General features: G+C 42.0%; 1 protein-coding gene across 1 annotated transcript in view; it reads left to right on the top strand.

Annotated features, from left to right (window-relative positions):
• Positions 1 to 2,602: 2,602 nt before the first annotated feature.
• LOC135087195 (uncharacterized) overlaps positions 2,603 to 16,158 on the top strand; it is a 212,684-nt gene continuing 199,128 nt past the window's right edge. Inside the window, exons 1-6 of the mRNA XM_063982034.1 lie at positions 2,603 to 2,726; positions 3,607 to 3,759; positions 4,269 to 4,404; positions 6,501 to 6,628; positions 8,440 to 8,565; positions 13,968 to 14,132. Coding sequence (XP_063838104.1) covers positions 2,603 to 2,726; positions 3,607 to 3,759; positions 4,269 to 4,404; positions 6,501 to 6,628; positions 8,440 to 8,565; positions 13,968 to 14,132 — 832 coding nt within the window. The remainder of the gene's footprint in view (positions 2,727 to 3,606; positions 3,760 to 4,268; positions 4,405 to 6,500; positions 6,629 to 8,439; positions 8,566 to 13,967; positions 14,133 to 16,158) is intronic.

Here is a 16,158-nt window from a genome sequence, read left to right as displayed (position 1 = left end):
CTCGGCTGGCAACGTTCAGGAAGCTTCGCAATATTCTCACGTCTGAAATATCGTACTGTCTCAAGACAAACGTCTTTGATAACTTATGGATCTGAGACGTGGTCGCTTACTGTGGGCCTCATAAGAACTCAAGGTCAAAGGCGATGGAGCGTGCTATGCTCGTAGTGATTGAACCAGAAATGACGTGATCCGCAGGAGAACCAAAGTGACTGACATAGTCCGCAGAATCGCTAAAATCAAGTGGCAGTGAGTGGAGCTCGTAGCTTGCAAAGCTGATGGCCGCTGGGGCAGAAAAATTCTTGAGTGGCGACCACGAGCGGTAGATGTAATGTGCTGCAGACCTCCACTAGGTCGACCGACGATCTGGTGAAGGTTGTAGGAGGTGCCTGGATGCGGGCGGCGCAGGACCGGTTGTTGTGGAAATCCTTGGGGGAAGACCTTTGTCCAGCAGTGGACGTCATTCGGCTAAAACGAACGAACGATGATTGAAAAAAAAACCTAACTGCGTAAAAATGATCAGAAAAAGATAGAAACAAGACAACTTGTTCACAAATGCAGACGTAGGCATCATCATTGACTAAATGTTTTGTTCGTGATGTGTATTTGATGCCTCCAACTGCATTTATGAACACTAAGTTGTCTTGTTTCTATCTCTTCTCTTCATTTTGTTAATAAAAACTCGAATGCAACCTCTACTTACATCAGGTTTCAATGTTAAAATTGTCAAGTTACAATAATATTACTGTCGTATTTATTCTTAAATGTACCTTACAACATACATGACATTCCATACTGTGAAATTTCAACATTGTAAGGTACAGTCAAGCTCGTTGTTTTAATGTAAGGGACATGCTATCTTTTAAACTACCCATTTTTCGAAAATTTGGCGTTTATATTATGAAAGAGCAGAAAATTCTAAGAAACTTTGCCATAGAAACTATTTAAATCGTAACATCACATAAAAAGATATTGAGGTATAAAGAAAAAAAAATCGTTTTTTGGCTCTCCTGAAAAGTCGTGTTTTGTCCCTTACAGTAATTGATATTTCCACCATCGTTATGGTCCTATGTCCCCTAGATGGGGCAGAGGGCGTCCACAACAGTCCTCCATCTTGTTCGGTCTTGAGCTTCTCGCTTGATCTCGCTCCAGGTCTTGCCGATATTCTTCGCCTCGTCCGCTACAGTATGCCGCCAAGTTTGCCTGGTTCGACCACGTTTGCGTTTTCCTTTGGGATTCCAATCCAGAGCCTGCTTAGGGATGTGATCGAGGTCCCTTCGGAGAGTGTGGCCAATCCAGTTCCACTTGCGGCGCTTGATCTGCTGGTCGATCGGAATTTCGTGGCAGCGTTCCAATAGCTCGACGTTGGAGATTTTCTCGGGCCAGTATATGCCGAGAATTCGGCGAAGGCAGCGGTTGATGAAGACCTGCAGCTGGTGCGAGATAACCTTGGTGACCTTCCACATTTCACACCCATATAGCAGAACAGATTTAACGTTGGACCCGAATATTTTGATCTTGACCCTTCGGGTCAATTTCCGTGATTGCCATATTATTATGGGGCGAAGTTGTGCGAAGGTAGCTCTGGCCTTGGCAATGCGCGAAGTGATGTCCTCTTCGGTACCTCCAGTTTCTGACACGACGCTTCCGAGGTAGGTGAAATTGTGGACTCGTGCCACATCCTCTGCACCAATCCGTAATGGCGTGCAATTTCTCACTCCAGATCGCATCTCTTGGGTCTTCCGGCAGTTAATTTTGAGCCCTGTGATATCCGTTTCTCGATGTAGGTCATCAAGTTTGGATTGCATATCGTGATGCGTGTGGCTCAGCAAACAGAGGTCATCGGCATAATCTAAGTCTTCTAAGACTCCGATTATACCCCACTCTATTCCACGCCGTTGGTCTTGATATGCGCGATTCATGACTCCATCCAAGACAACCAGAAAGAGAAGGGGCGAAAGCAGGCAGCCTTGCCGGACGCCCGCATGCACCTCGATGTCTTCGGAGATGAGGCCGTCGTGAGTCACCGTACAAGAATATTTCCTGTAGATGGCCTTCAGTAGGTCGATGATTTTCGGCGGGACACCAATGTCAGCGAGTCGCGACCATATACTTGCCCACTTCAGCGTATCAAAGGCTTTTTCAAAGTCTACAAAGGTTAGGTAGACTTCCCTTTGCCATTCTGATGCCTGCTCCAAAATGATACGCAAAGTATTGATCTGGTCGGTACACGAGCGGTTTGGGCGGAAGCCAGCCTGTTCCCTACGCAATAGAGGTTCAACGGCCCCCGATAACCTATCCAAGATAATCTTGCAGAAAACCTTTGACGGTATCGAGAGCAAAGTGATACCTCTCCAATTGCTACACTGGCTTAGATCCCCTTTCTTTGGCACAGTAATTAAAAGCCCCTTATTCCAGTCGTCTGGGAGTTCCTCTTCCATCCAGATGTTTTCGATGAGAGGTGTCAGAAAAGAAAGCTACTTATGTAAATGCTATTAATTATTATCAAGACTTTTTTAAACATATTTAAGAACTTGCTTACACAAATATACAATTCGCTTTGAAAAGTTTTTCCAAAATTGATATGAGGCTGCAATTCGCTGTAATGGTAACCTTCAACTCAGGACAGCAAAGATCAAGATGCTTCTTCGGTGGTCAGCGCAATCGCAGCGTACCTACTGCACTACTCTCTCGGTGCCGCGTGTCCCAAGCGGCGCCCACGCATGCGTGTAACGCAAATAAACGCCGAAAGAAATTAGCACTAAACACTATTGTCGCGTCACAATAAAAGTAGAAATTCGCACCATTGTTCCCCTTCCTGCTAAAATATTATAAATGACACCAACAAACTGGATTGCAATTCAAACGATCTGACACCCTTTGGCGGTGACAGTTAAAATGAAGTTAGCAATCTCAGTTTTTTTACTGACTTTCTCCCAATTTAGTGATGGTAATGACGCCGGGAACAGGGTGGGACCCGGTCTCAAAGGGAGGGGTATTCTGAACGGGGTGTCTGTACCGAAATGGAGCAATGGGGGGTATACGAAGAAACCTAATCATGATTTGCAAAAATCGGAACCCAGGTTTTGGTCGCCAGTGCAGAAAGAAAGTCGATGTAAGTATCATTATGTGTGTTAAAGTTTTACGACGACAGTTTGGGGATTACTTAATTTTCAGTTACAAGTATTTTTTATTAATAAGTTTCAAAGTCTTAGTTCGATACTTCACACAGATTTTCTGTTCATCAGAATTAAGACATTTGTTGCTAATTTCGGCAAAGCGAACGTTTCTTTTATTATTATTAATTTGGTAACAAAATTAAGAAAATAATGTTCTTAATCATCCTTTTCATGATTCATCAGATGAGTTTTTGCAATGCTTCAGATAGCGATGTGAGAATCTTATTTGATTTAGCAAAGTGTATGAAAGTTGGAAACATGCAAATGTAGGGCATCTTCTTACCTAGGTATCTATGCTATGAACTAAGCCGAATCATAATCCATTTGCCTCTAGTAGAATTTAGGTAACTGATGTTGATAGTGTGGAAGTACATTTAATTTTAGGGTGTTTAGACTTAAGTTGTTCCCTTTAAAAACTTTTAATTCCCAGTTCTGTCCCTGTTCACCGTGGTGACTTTCCCCAACGGCGGGTGCGCGGGCGCGTCCGGCGACAACGGGACGTGCATGACTGCGCGCGAGTGCTCGGCGCGCGGCGGCTCCGCCAACGGCTACTGCGCAAACGGCTTTGGACTCTGCTGTATTTGTAAGTAGACTGAGAATACCTTAGCTGCCTGACTAGGTTATTCTCATTGCTAATTGCTCATAAGATAAGCCCCCTTAATTGATATTTATTGTCCGTGGTGCATATTTTTTCATAAAGGTTATTAAAACCTTTTTTTTTCACCTGTCATCCGCGTTGCAATGGAGGGAAGTCGAACTCCTTCTATGTTCTTCTGATTAATTTCGATGCGGGTCCAATGACAGTTTAACTTTTCCCCGGGATAAACTTGACCTTCATTGGTTGGGTTTTTATGGCGGTCAAGCTGTAGATCCTGGCTACACACGAGTTGTAGTGGTGGGAACGAGAGGTGGGAATAGTCCCGTTTGACCAGGTTATTCACGCAACCGATAGACAGAAGACACTATGCCAGAGAGTGGGATAATTTCCGCGCCATACCAAATTGTGTCCAGTTGTGTGTGTAATAATGTGCGTGTAAATTAGTATTTAACCTACCTATTTTATGGTTCTACAAGATTCTAATATTTCACCAGTCATGACATCATGTGGCAGTTCAACGTCAGAGAACGGCACCTACTTCGTGAACAATGGCTACCCTTCGGCCTTCGACGGAACGGGCTCCTGCGAGCTCACCGTCATCAAGGCACACCCTGACGTTTGCCAGATCAGGTAATAGAAACACTGAATAGAACACATTTAAATAATAACACTGATGATAATAATTTACTTTTAAAATAACTTTTACGTTCGATTTTTTGCTTCTTTGAAATTATCAAGCCCAATCAAATAAGGTCAATGAAGGTTCTACAGTACCTACTATCTATAGTGGAATTCACACGTCATTTCCAATTCAGTAAATGAATGATTAAGTAACATCATAGATTCTATTTTCATACTAAATCTACGAAATCGGGGAATCGCGTTTTGACAGGTCATAGAAAGTGTGACATCGATTGTTAGTGGGTGCCGGATGGTGTAGGGTAGGTGGCTCATTGCTAGAATTCTTATTATAAATCTTCTTCGAACTTTTTTTGCTATACTATACACTTTCAAGTTTGTACGGAACCCTCCGTGCGCAAGTTGAACTCGACCTGTTTTATTTTAAAAATATTTATTATTAATAGTTTTATGTACAATATTCAACTTTTTAACTTAGCAGCAGTTAAAAGTATTGTACGAAATAAGGATTTCTGATAACTTTGTAACAAGTAGTACCTAACAACGTTTTCCACCTTAATATTATTTTATTTATACCTCTATTCCTGGGGACTTGGTAAGTCCAGAGACGTAAGTTTGAATAAACTTCATTGCCCATTTTATGGGAAACCAAGTCAATTCACTCAATATGAGTTGGGATCTGGACAGTGGTCTTCTTGGTCTCGATGTAAATAAATATTTATTATTTTTATATCGATAATTACGCCTGTTGCCCTGGTAGGAATCATTAATTAAAAAGCAAATTAATATAAAATAATTTACTTTGTATTTATGTCTATTTTATGTTACCATACCAATACGACTCCATTTCCTACACTTTCAAGCTAGAAATCAGATTTGCTACTTCCAAAATGCATATCATTCCACTTCCAATATATTTTGAGGAATCCTTTCCCTACTGTCAAAAAGCGAAATGGGACGTGAGTGTCTATATGGGTCTCAGTTCTAAGGGCCCTCGCCCATGGCGACTTTTTGTAGTGATGCTATCGCGCGTACTAAAGCCTGTTAGTCGCATTTCCAACGCACTAAAGAGAGAAGCGATGCCGCTACAGAAGTGCGACTGTATCGATGCAAAAGCGCAACCGTGTCGGACGACATCGGGAAGAGAACGGAGGGAGAGTTACTGAATCGCGTTTACATCGTGACAGTATTGCGTTTGCATCACGACAGAAGCGCGTTTACGTGGGCGAGGGCTCACAGCTAGCGACCGCATTGCGACAGTATCGATGCGAACGCGCGACAGAATCGCTACAAAAAGTCGCCGTGGATTAGGGGCCTAAGATCATCTTTCCTATTATATTTCACCTGCTTTTACCATCTCGTGTAGAGGCACTCACCGAGCTCAAACGGTGACAAAGAGACAAGGAAATCGTATCAATAAAATAAGAATAAAAGCATTCAGTGCATTTTATTCGTTGCCATCGAAATTTTCGACTTGAATCAGTTTTTTATTGATTCAAAATTATATACCCATTGTGGTCAATACACAGACAGTATGGTAACTGTCACGTTTCCATAGATCCATCGCTACATTGCAGTATGGTAGATTTCTATGTGTTTTGTATGAAATATTTTTGGAAGTCCTCCTCAACTGTTAAAGAAAAATAGCGACTATACGCTTTCGACATAATATAAATGACTAGCCACTGTGTGATAGCCCGATTTCAGTGACACAAGTTCGAACCCCGTCAACATCCTACAATCACAAGCATCATAGCTTAGCCGAAGAGGCAGCACAGTTGTTTTAAATAAATGAATAAATATCCTTGGACATTTTACACTGCGACGCTAGCCCCAAACTAAGCAAAGCTTGTACTATGTGTACTTAAATATTTTTTTTTGTAAATACATATTATACATAGAAAACACCCAGACTCGTCACAGAAATTAAAATTCATCATTTCAATTTCTGCCCGGCCGGGATTCAAACCCGGGACCTCTCGGCATACTTAGTAGGTAGTCCGTTCTGAACCACTACACCAAACGGCCGACAAACAAGCATTGTTCCATGTTTCTTTCTACACTTTATAAAATATCCTTTTTTGCAGACTGGACTTCAATCGGTTCAGCATCGCAGGTCCCGAGCCCATGAACCACGTCTGCAACCAGGACCAGTTCATCGTGTCCGGAGGGAACCCCATACCCACCATATGCGGCACCAACCAAGGAAGTCACAGTGAGTACCATGTTCATTCACACTACCTGATAATCCTTGACATACATACTGGCAAAATAGACCTGCACTTATTTTCATGAAACTGAAAAAAATACTAGTGACTTAGGTAAGGCACTTACCTACTCGATGATAGATGTTAAGGTAGACGTAGAGCAATCGTACTATCTACTTATTTTGAGGTTTGTTATTGCAGCATAATGCCTTGCTACGGCCCTGAAAGCGTTTTCATCATTTGCGATGAAGCATGAAATGCAAGAGAAAAAAACCGATCGGGATAATTTTTTGTTCTGACCTCGCTCAGTGCAGTACCACAATGAAAGGTTTTATATACTAGGGACGTAAGAGGGAGTCCATAATTATAGGCATGTACAATGTACATTATGTACAAGGACCATATACAAAGGAAATCGGTGGTTGGCAATACATCAGACTATGTAAAACATTTTGTTGCAAAACAGCACCTATTTGTACCACTATAAGACCCCACAATGTTTACCTTGAACTTGCCGTCGTCTGTACATAAATTCTAAGTAGGTATCTTGGAATAAACTTCCTGCCGCTGACTACGCTAACTATCTTGAGCAGCGGAACTGCACCAATAGAAATCATAAAATAAATGTAATTTGTTCCCAACAAATTGCTACCTCAGCCAATAACAGCAAGGAGCAGGCGAAACCAAAGCTGTAGAGGAAATAATGTTACCGTTTACTTATTTTTCTTCGCGGGAAGTCAATAAATACAGTTTAACGCAATATTGCACTCATAATGTTGTAAAGGAAGGGCGATATTGGCAGCCTGCGTCAACAACAGCAAGCGGAGATCTTTAATGAGGACGCGGCGGTCACTCAGGCGTATCCTTCACTACTAACAGTTCAAAATGAACGGTGTAATGAAATTCCAGCATCAGGATTATGAACTTATTGCTTAGCCATAAAGCATTTGCCACACTTTATGCATTCTGCGGGCAGGTTAAATGAATGCAGCCTGCACCTGTCAGTTTGCGTTCTTTGCTCGTGCCCGCACCGTCTCAGATAGCATCAACACAAAATTTACAGAGACTGACGATATTGCTCATAACATAATGCAGTTTGACCTAACCGCAGACAGCAGAACGCATCCACTGGGGCAAATAGTTCCTAAACTGACAATCATTAAATTATGTCGTCATGAAAATATCGACTTGATTTAGAAAAATTTAGCAACAAGTCGTAAGTAACGTAAATTGTAATTAAAGACGGCGGACAATGAACGCTTTAATGTGAACGTCGCTTGCAACGCTGACTCGATCGTTGTTAAGGAAATTAATATCATTTCACGCGTCAACGCGACGTCTATGTGAACGAGCTGTAATCGATGCTCGACTCACGCTAAAGGGATGTTCCCTTTCATACATACAGGATATTGATCCTCGTAACACACAAACGGTTGAAACCATGGTAGGTACTATTTTTTCATGTGATCATGGCGTTACACAATTACATTTATATAAAACGTGTGTTTGCATTACAGGCAACACATTTTACAAACAGAAAGTACTTAGCCTAGGCGCAGACCACAGATTTTTAGTTAGCCGATAGTTGGGTCGAGCTGTTAATGAGTATGAAAGGAGATGTATGAAAGTGCGCATAATTATTATATGCCGATTTGGTATCGGCCGATTTTTCATACAAATTAGAATTGGGCTCAACTATCGGTCAACTAAAAATCGGTGGTCTGCGCCTAGGCTTACCAACCAAACTAAACAAACATCAATTTCACAAAATCTTATTCGAGTGATATTCTGTGATGAATGTTGATGATTATGTCTATAGTGTACGTGGACGCGGGCATCGGAACCACCAACCCAGTGAAACTGACCTTCGTCACCAGCGGCAACTCCTTCGAGAGGATGTGGAAGGTCAAGGTCACGCAAATACCCTGCAGCACCATATACAAAGGTAATTTCATTATTCCGAACAAAATATCTTTTTCCAACTTTCCAATAGAAAATAATTAAAAATCTCCCTCCATAATCCGATAATTAAAGCATCGAGAGGTATAGAGGTGAAGAAAACCTACAAATAATTGCTTTGCAAAAAGGCACTAAAGGTACTTACGAGTATTATCCCTTTGACGTTTTTTTTCCATGAAGATACTTAATCCTTATGAAAACGGATGCTATAAAGTAAATGATTATTTAAAAAATATTTTTGAAAAACAAAATACCCGACTGCTTTAAAATGGACTGAAAGATATAAACAAGACAACTCAGTCACACAGTGTTCAAAACATAATGTAGTCGGAGGCATCAATGTCTAATTCTTTTGTTAGTGATATGTATTTAGATTTTAGATACATACTCGTACATAATATAATGTCGGATAATGACAAGAGTGCGTGGACTTTACCTGCCTAGGTCGTACTTATTACGTGTCAAGTAAGTTAAATAAATTGCTGTATCTGATTGAATAAAATTATAATAAAAAAAACTTTTTTAAAAACAATCGCGCATGGAATTTATTCCTCTTTTTTTCTTTTTGCTCTACAAGCTTTCGAAATTCTTTGAACCAAGCATACAATTATTTTTTTGTTTTAGTACAACTGCATTTCAGGATAAAGCTTGTTTTTAAAAAAGTTTTTTTTATTATAATTTTATTTTACACTTTTTAGTTGTATCTCAATCTCTGGGTCATTATCTAGCAGCAAAGTGCTCGAGAAGTCGAATCCAACGAACCCAAACTCAATAAGATTCCGCCGTTTCGTTTAGGAGTTCCTATGGCCTCCTCCTGACTCCATCATCAGGACCCTGGACATCATCTAGCACCCATTATTTTTTCATTGTACGTCAATGATATCCTCAAATATCCGAATACGGATTTAGCCCTCTTTGCGGACGACACCGCACTCTACAAGTCCGGACGTAATCGGAATTACGTCATCTTGGCGCTCCAACGCGCAGTCACACAATTAGGCGAATGGTTCAGGAAGTGGCGTATCGAGGTAAATTCCGAAAAAGGTGCAGCAGTGTACTTTTCTAGAGCTTTGTCTGCGAAACGTCCTCCGGTTCGCACTCGTCCTAATGTCCCCACCCATCTCATCTTATTTGACCAAACTATTCCTTGGAAGAGTGAGGCCAAGTACTTAGGTGTCACCCTCGACCAGAGATTATCGTTCGCTCCGCACCTCAGGCGCGTCTTGAGCCGTGCGAACCACTACACCCACCGACTCTACCAACTAGTTGGAAGGAAAAGTAAATTGACACTTAGAAATAAGTTGACAATTTACAAAACCTGCATCCGTTCAGTGTTGACCTACGCCAGTCCGGTGTTTGCTCACACTTCCTGCACAGTCCTTAAGAAATTCCAGACCCTCCAAAACAAATTCTTACGCCGAGCCGCGGATGCCCCGTAGTTCGTGCGTAACACGAATCTCCATAGAGATTTCGAGATCCCATCGATTGATCACTTTATGAAAAAAGCCTCTCGCCGCTACTTTGATAAAGCGATCAACCACAAGAACCCTCTTATCGTTAGCGCCGCCACGTACACACCCCAGAAAGATGTCGCTGCCCAATAGCGACGACCTAGGCATGTCCTAGACGACCCGGACGATCCTATTAATGAATTTCTGAACACAGACATCATTGCCTTAAGCACGCCAACTACTCCACAACACAGTAGCTCGTTACACCGTACTCGCCGGCGAGTACGAGGCCCTGCATTTAATTTCGGACGGTACAGACATGAACCGGGCCGGTTCTCCCCAATCCGTCCCCCGGACACGGCCTGAGCCAAGGTCCGAGCCTACCGTGGCGCCCTCAGGCCGCGTCCGTAGTCCCCCTCGATCGGGCCCACTAGAGTGAGCCCGCCGTAGGCTGGACTTTGGTCCAACACCGCGGGGGGCAACCCTCTCAATACTCAATATGTTTATTGCTTCCTTAAGTAGGTACATTTAGGTGTTACATATATTTGGAGATCATTAAGGACCCTCTAGTTGGGTTCGCCACTGATCGGGCGCCTTATGCGCTCGATACGGCCCGATCGCGAACGTCGGTCTGTGACCGACGCGGACGAGCCTGGGCTCGGCCTCGTCGGCACACGCACCGACGATCGCCAAACGGCTAGAGTACCTTCTGTACTCGCCACTCTGCCCGGTGAAGCTGGAAAAGCTCTTCAAGCTACCAGCGCGCGTCCCTTCAAAAAAAAAATCATCTAGCACTAAACTGCTTGAAAAGACAAATCCAACGAACCCAAACTCGATGAGTTTCTGCCTTTTCGTTTAGGATTTCCTATGGCCACCTCTCAAATCCATCATCAGGACCCTGGACGTCCTCTACACTAAACTGCTCGAAAAGACAAATCCAACGAACCCAAACTCGATGAGTTTCTGCCGTTTCGTTTAGGAGTTCCTATGGCCACCTCCCTAATCCATCATCAGGACTCTGGACATCATCTAGCACTAAACTGCTCGAAAAGAAAAATCCAACGAACCCAAACTCGATGAGTTTCTGCCGTTTCGTCTAGGAGTTCCTATGGCCACCTAATCCATCATCATGACCCTGGACATCATCTTGCGATTCCGCCGTTTCGTTTAGGAGTTCCTATGGCCACATCCTGACTCCATCATCAGACCAGCTCAATGGTACCATAACATTGCATTGTCATCGTACTTACATAAGTATACCAAAAATTTCAGCTCAATCGGTTGAGGAGAAGTGGTCTTAAATTCAGTTGCAAGATTTGTCCCACACATACTAACAAGTGAAGTCAATATAAAGCTTGTAATAATAAAAAGAGGCTGACAAAGGTGATTGAGTTTCTTTCGCCACTTCTCAGCACCAGCCCATATGTTGTCCTGAAGTGGTGGTAGGACAAGTTATATTTGGGTCGTGTGTAAGTGCCCTGGAATGGGCCTATGTACAAACTATTTGAATTTAATTTTGTGTTACTGCAGTCGTATATACTGAGGGATGTTTGAAACGTAATGAATGGTTCTTGTTAAGACTCATCACTATATAGTCACATATTGGTGTGTGTTACTAATTTTAGTTAGAAAAAAAAATCTGCTGCTTTTTATTGCTTCACTTGTTAGTATGTGTGGGACAAATCTTGCAACTGAATTTAAGACCACTTCTCCTTAACCGATTGAGCTGAAATTTGGTATACTTATGTAAGTACGATGACAATGCAATGTTATGGTACCATTGAGCTGGTCTGATGATGGAGTCAGGAGGTGGCCATAGGAACTTCTAAACGAAACGGCGGAATCGCATCGAGTTTGGGTTCGTTGGATTTGTCTTTTCAAGCAGTTTAGTGCTAGATGATGTCCAGGGTCATGATGATGGATTAGGGAGGTGGCCATAGGAACTCCTAAACGAAATGGCAGAAACTCATCGAGTTTGAGTTCGTTGGATTTTTCTTTTCGAGCAGTTTAGTGCTAGATGATGTCCAGGGTCCTGATGATGGATTAGGGAGGTGGCCATAGGAACTCCTAAACGAAACGGCAGAAACTCATCGAGTTTGGGTTCGTTGGATTTTTCTTTTCGAGCAGTTTAGTGCTAGATGATGTCCAGGGTCCTGATGATGGATTTGGGAGGTGGCCATAGGAAATCCTAAACGAAAAGGCAGAAACTCATCGAGTTTGGGTTCGTTGGATTTGTCTTTTCAAGCAGTTTAGTGCTAGATGATTTTTTTTAAGGGACGCGCGCTTGTAGCTTGTAGAGCTTTTCTAGCTTCACCGGGCAGATTGGCGATTCTAGCCGTTCGGCCATCGTCGGTGCGCGTGCCGACTAGGCCGAGTGTGGGCTTCGCGAAGCAAAGCCCAGGCTCGTCCGCGTCGGTCGCAGACCGACGTTCACGATCGGCCCGTATTGAGCGCATAAGGCGCCCGATCAGTGGCGAACCCAACTAGAGGGTTGCCCACCGCGGTATTGGACCAAAGTCCAGCCTACGGTGGGCTCACTCTAGTGGGCCCGATCGAGGGGGACTACGGACGCGGCCTGAGGGCGCCACGGTAGGCTCGGACCTCGGCTCAGGCCGTGTCCGGGGTCGGATTGGGGAGAACCGGCCTGTCTGTGTTCAGAAATTCGGTAATAGGATCGTCCGGGTCGTCTAGGACATGCCTAGGTCATCGCTATTGGGCAGCGACATCTTTCTGGGGTATTTATACGTGGCGGCGCTAACGATAAGAGGGTTCTTGTGGTTGATTGCTTTATCAAAGTAGCGGCGAGAGGCTTCTTTCATAAAGTGATCAATCGATGGGATCTCGAAATCTCTATGGAGATTCGTGTTACGCACGAACCACGGGGCATCCGCGGCTCGGCGTAAGAATTTGTTTTGGAGGGTCTGGAATTTCTTAAGGACTGTGCAGGAAGTGTGAGCAAACACCGGACTGGCGTAAGTCAACACTGGACGGATGCAGGTTTTGTAAATTGTCAACTTATTTCTAAGTGACAATTTACTTTTCCTTCCTACAAGAGTCGGTGGGTGTAGTGGTTTGCACGGCTCAAGACGCGTCTGAGGTGCGGAGCGAACGATAATCTCTGGTCGAGGGTGACACCTAAGTACTTGGCCTCACTCTTCCAAGGAATAGTTTGGTCAAATAAGGTGAGATGGGTGGGGACATTAGGACGAGTGCGAACCGGAGGACGTTTCGCAGACAAAGCCCTAGAAAAGTACACTGCTGCACTTTTTTCGGGATGTACCTCGATACGCCACTTCCAGAACCATTCGCCTATTTGTGTGACTGCGCGTTGGAGCGCCAAGATGGCGCAATTCCGATTACGTCCGGACTTGTAGAGTGCGGTGTCGTCCGCGAAGAGGGCTAAATCTGTATTCGGATATTTGGGGATATCATTGACGTACAATGAAAAAAGAATGAGTGCTAGATGATGTCCAGGGTCCTGATGATGGAGTCAGGAGGTGGCCATAGAAACTCCTAAACGAAACGGCGGAATCTTATCGAGTTTGGGTTCGTTGGATTCGACTTCTCGAGCACTTTGGTGCTAAATAATGACCCAGAGATTGAGATACAACTAAAAAGTGTAAAATAAAATTATAATAAAAAAATTTTTTTTAATAACAAGATTTATCCTGAAATGCAGATAACTAAAACAAAAAAAATAATTGTATGCTTGGTTCAAAGAATTTCGAAAGCTTGTAAACAGAAAAAAAGAGGAATAAATTCTATGCGCGATACAAGCTTTTGAAATTCTTTGAACCAAGCATACAATTATTTTTTTCGTTTTAATACATCTGCATTTCAGGATAAAGCTTGTTTTTAAAAAAGTTTTTTTTACCATTAGTTCATTTTGTCCCAACTGCAAGTTTTTATTGTCCCTATTACATCGATACTTTTTTAGCCGATGAAGGTTGCCTCCAGTACTACACGGGTGTGTCGGGACAGCTGCGCTCGTTCAACTACGACCCTGCATCGGGGCTGCAGCTCAGCAACCAGGACTACGGCATCTGCATCAGGATGGAGAGGAACTTCTGTGGCGTCCAGTACACCGCGTGTCCGGATAATGGTAAGTACCAGATAGATTGACCACTGACCAGTCCTCGTGATATATTTTTATTAATCGGTCCTACCAACCACGCAACCCTAAGCAGATCAGTAAGGGGGGTAAGATTTGTTTGCAGTCTCTGAAGGTTGCCCCCTTCTGGCCTCAACATTCAGTCAAGAAGTGTATTATTTTGCAAAACTGGTAATTGATAGGCTGTGTAAAAAACTCAAAAGGCTTTTGTTTTTAAAAAAATGTATGAGACCCTAAAAGGTGAGCGAGCCTTTGGACATGTTCGGCCTTTAGTGTTGTCATATTCCTTTTTCCAAACATCGCATCCGAAAAAAGAAAACGGGCGCTGGACGGAAAATCGGGCGTTAAAAAAATGCATAAGCAATCTAGCTCATCATGCCGCGATCGCTCGGGGCTGTTCCTGTCGACTTCTCTTTTGTTTTACCTTGGAACGTTGCAGATAGGGCGACAAAATTCCATTTGTGCAGCGCATTGCATTTTAGAAAACTTTGTTTAAAAACAAGACCTTGAAAATCTAAGCTTTTAGTTGCTGAATCTGCTAACATTTCTACATTTTAAATTATTTAAGCATAGTAATTTAAAACAATAGTAACAGGTTATGGTCATAGTCATTTATTCCATAAACTACAGGTACCTACATAGTAAGCACTTTCTCTTAATAATACATATACATAGCTACTAAGTATAGCTATGGATAAATTAAGTTCTCGGTGCTTTTAAGGTGATGCCTTGCGAATATTGGGCGTTTTAAAGAAGCGCAGAATTAGTTTTATTCGTACTTTTCCTTTATTTTATGTTCTTATTTTGAAATATGTTATAGTTGACAAATATATCTAGTATGTGGCTAGAGCCGAAACATGAATGGAAACAATTTTCTCGATAGAAAAAAATTCCAAGGGTCATCCCTTCTATTACTCTATTTTTAGTTATACAAGCAGATAGGCGAATGTATAAAACCCAAATTTTTATATTGGTAAGGTAATAACCGATTCTAATAAGTGGCAAGTTTTTTTTTTTAAATACAGTTTGGTTTTTCAATAAATAAATGATTTCCGATTTGTCGCTTACGTTATTTTATTCCGCGCCGCGCGCGCTATTGCTGTCCCTTTCCTCGCACTGAGAAATCATATTTCTATCCCTCTGTGTGCGAGGCATTCAGTCGGCCGAAAACTTTGATGAGGACGGACGTGCGCTCGGTGGCACTGACAATGACAGTTAATATCGTCGAACGTTAGGTTCATTCCACTTTGTTCTGGGTGATATCAGAAACTAGGAACAACAGAAATCGGGAGGGTATATATCTTATTTACCATTATAGTTTTTGTTGTAAAATCCCGTGGAGTGATAATTTATATCAGAAACTGTCAAATTTAGAGGCAGCTTAATTTTAAATCAGTTTAATGGTAATCACAAGTAATAAAATTTGTATACCTACATCATGTCACAGGGAATATAAGACTGTAAAACAATACATACCTCGTAGTGAGTTAACTGGTGACAAATTGAAACATATTTATTAGCATAATTATGTTTAATTGACATACTTACATCATAAATTGCATACAAATAATAATTCAGAGCAAGTTTTAGGCACTAATAAATCTATTAGCATTATTTATGTCGGTGAAATAATTAAGTCCACTTGATCAATGAAAAATGTCCCATCTGTTGACCTGTGTTTTCTAGGCGACTGCTAATGTCGACTGAAATCAGGTGAACAAAGTGGAATAAAACTAGAATGACAGCACAAAAAAAAGAACAAAAAAGAGTGGAGTTGCACAGTATAACAATTTTATTTTTATTTAACGCCAACAAAAAATATATTTTTTATGAAATCGAGTGTTTTTATTTTTTAACATTTTATTCAATGAATTGCAGTATCGGTCGGCAAGTATCGATACTTACTCGTACCAAATCGTTTTTGGAAAATGTTAAGTAAAAACCGTAACAATTAAGTACCTTTTGGTATTATATTAAAAATAATAATTATTATTATTAGTATTAATTATTAGTCATT

This window comes from Ostrinia nubilalis, chromosome Z (assembly GCF_963855985.1).
Source record: "Ostrinia nubilalis chromosome Z, ilOstNubi1.1, whole genome shotgun sequence".
NCBI lineage: Eukaryota > Metazoa > Arthropoda > Insecta > Lepidoptera > Crambidae > Ostrinia > Ostrinia nubilalis.
Note: the sequence above shows the minus strand (reverse complement) of the source record. Positions and strands in the feature narration are given on the sequence as shown.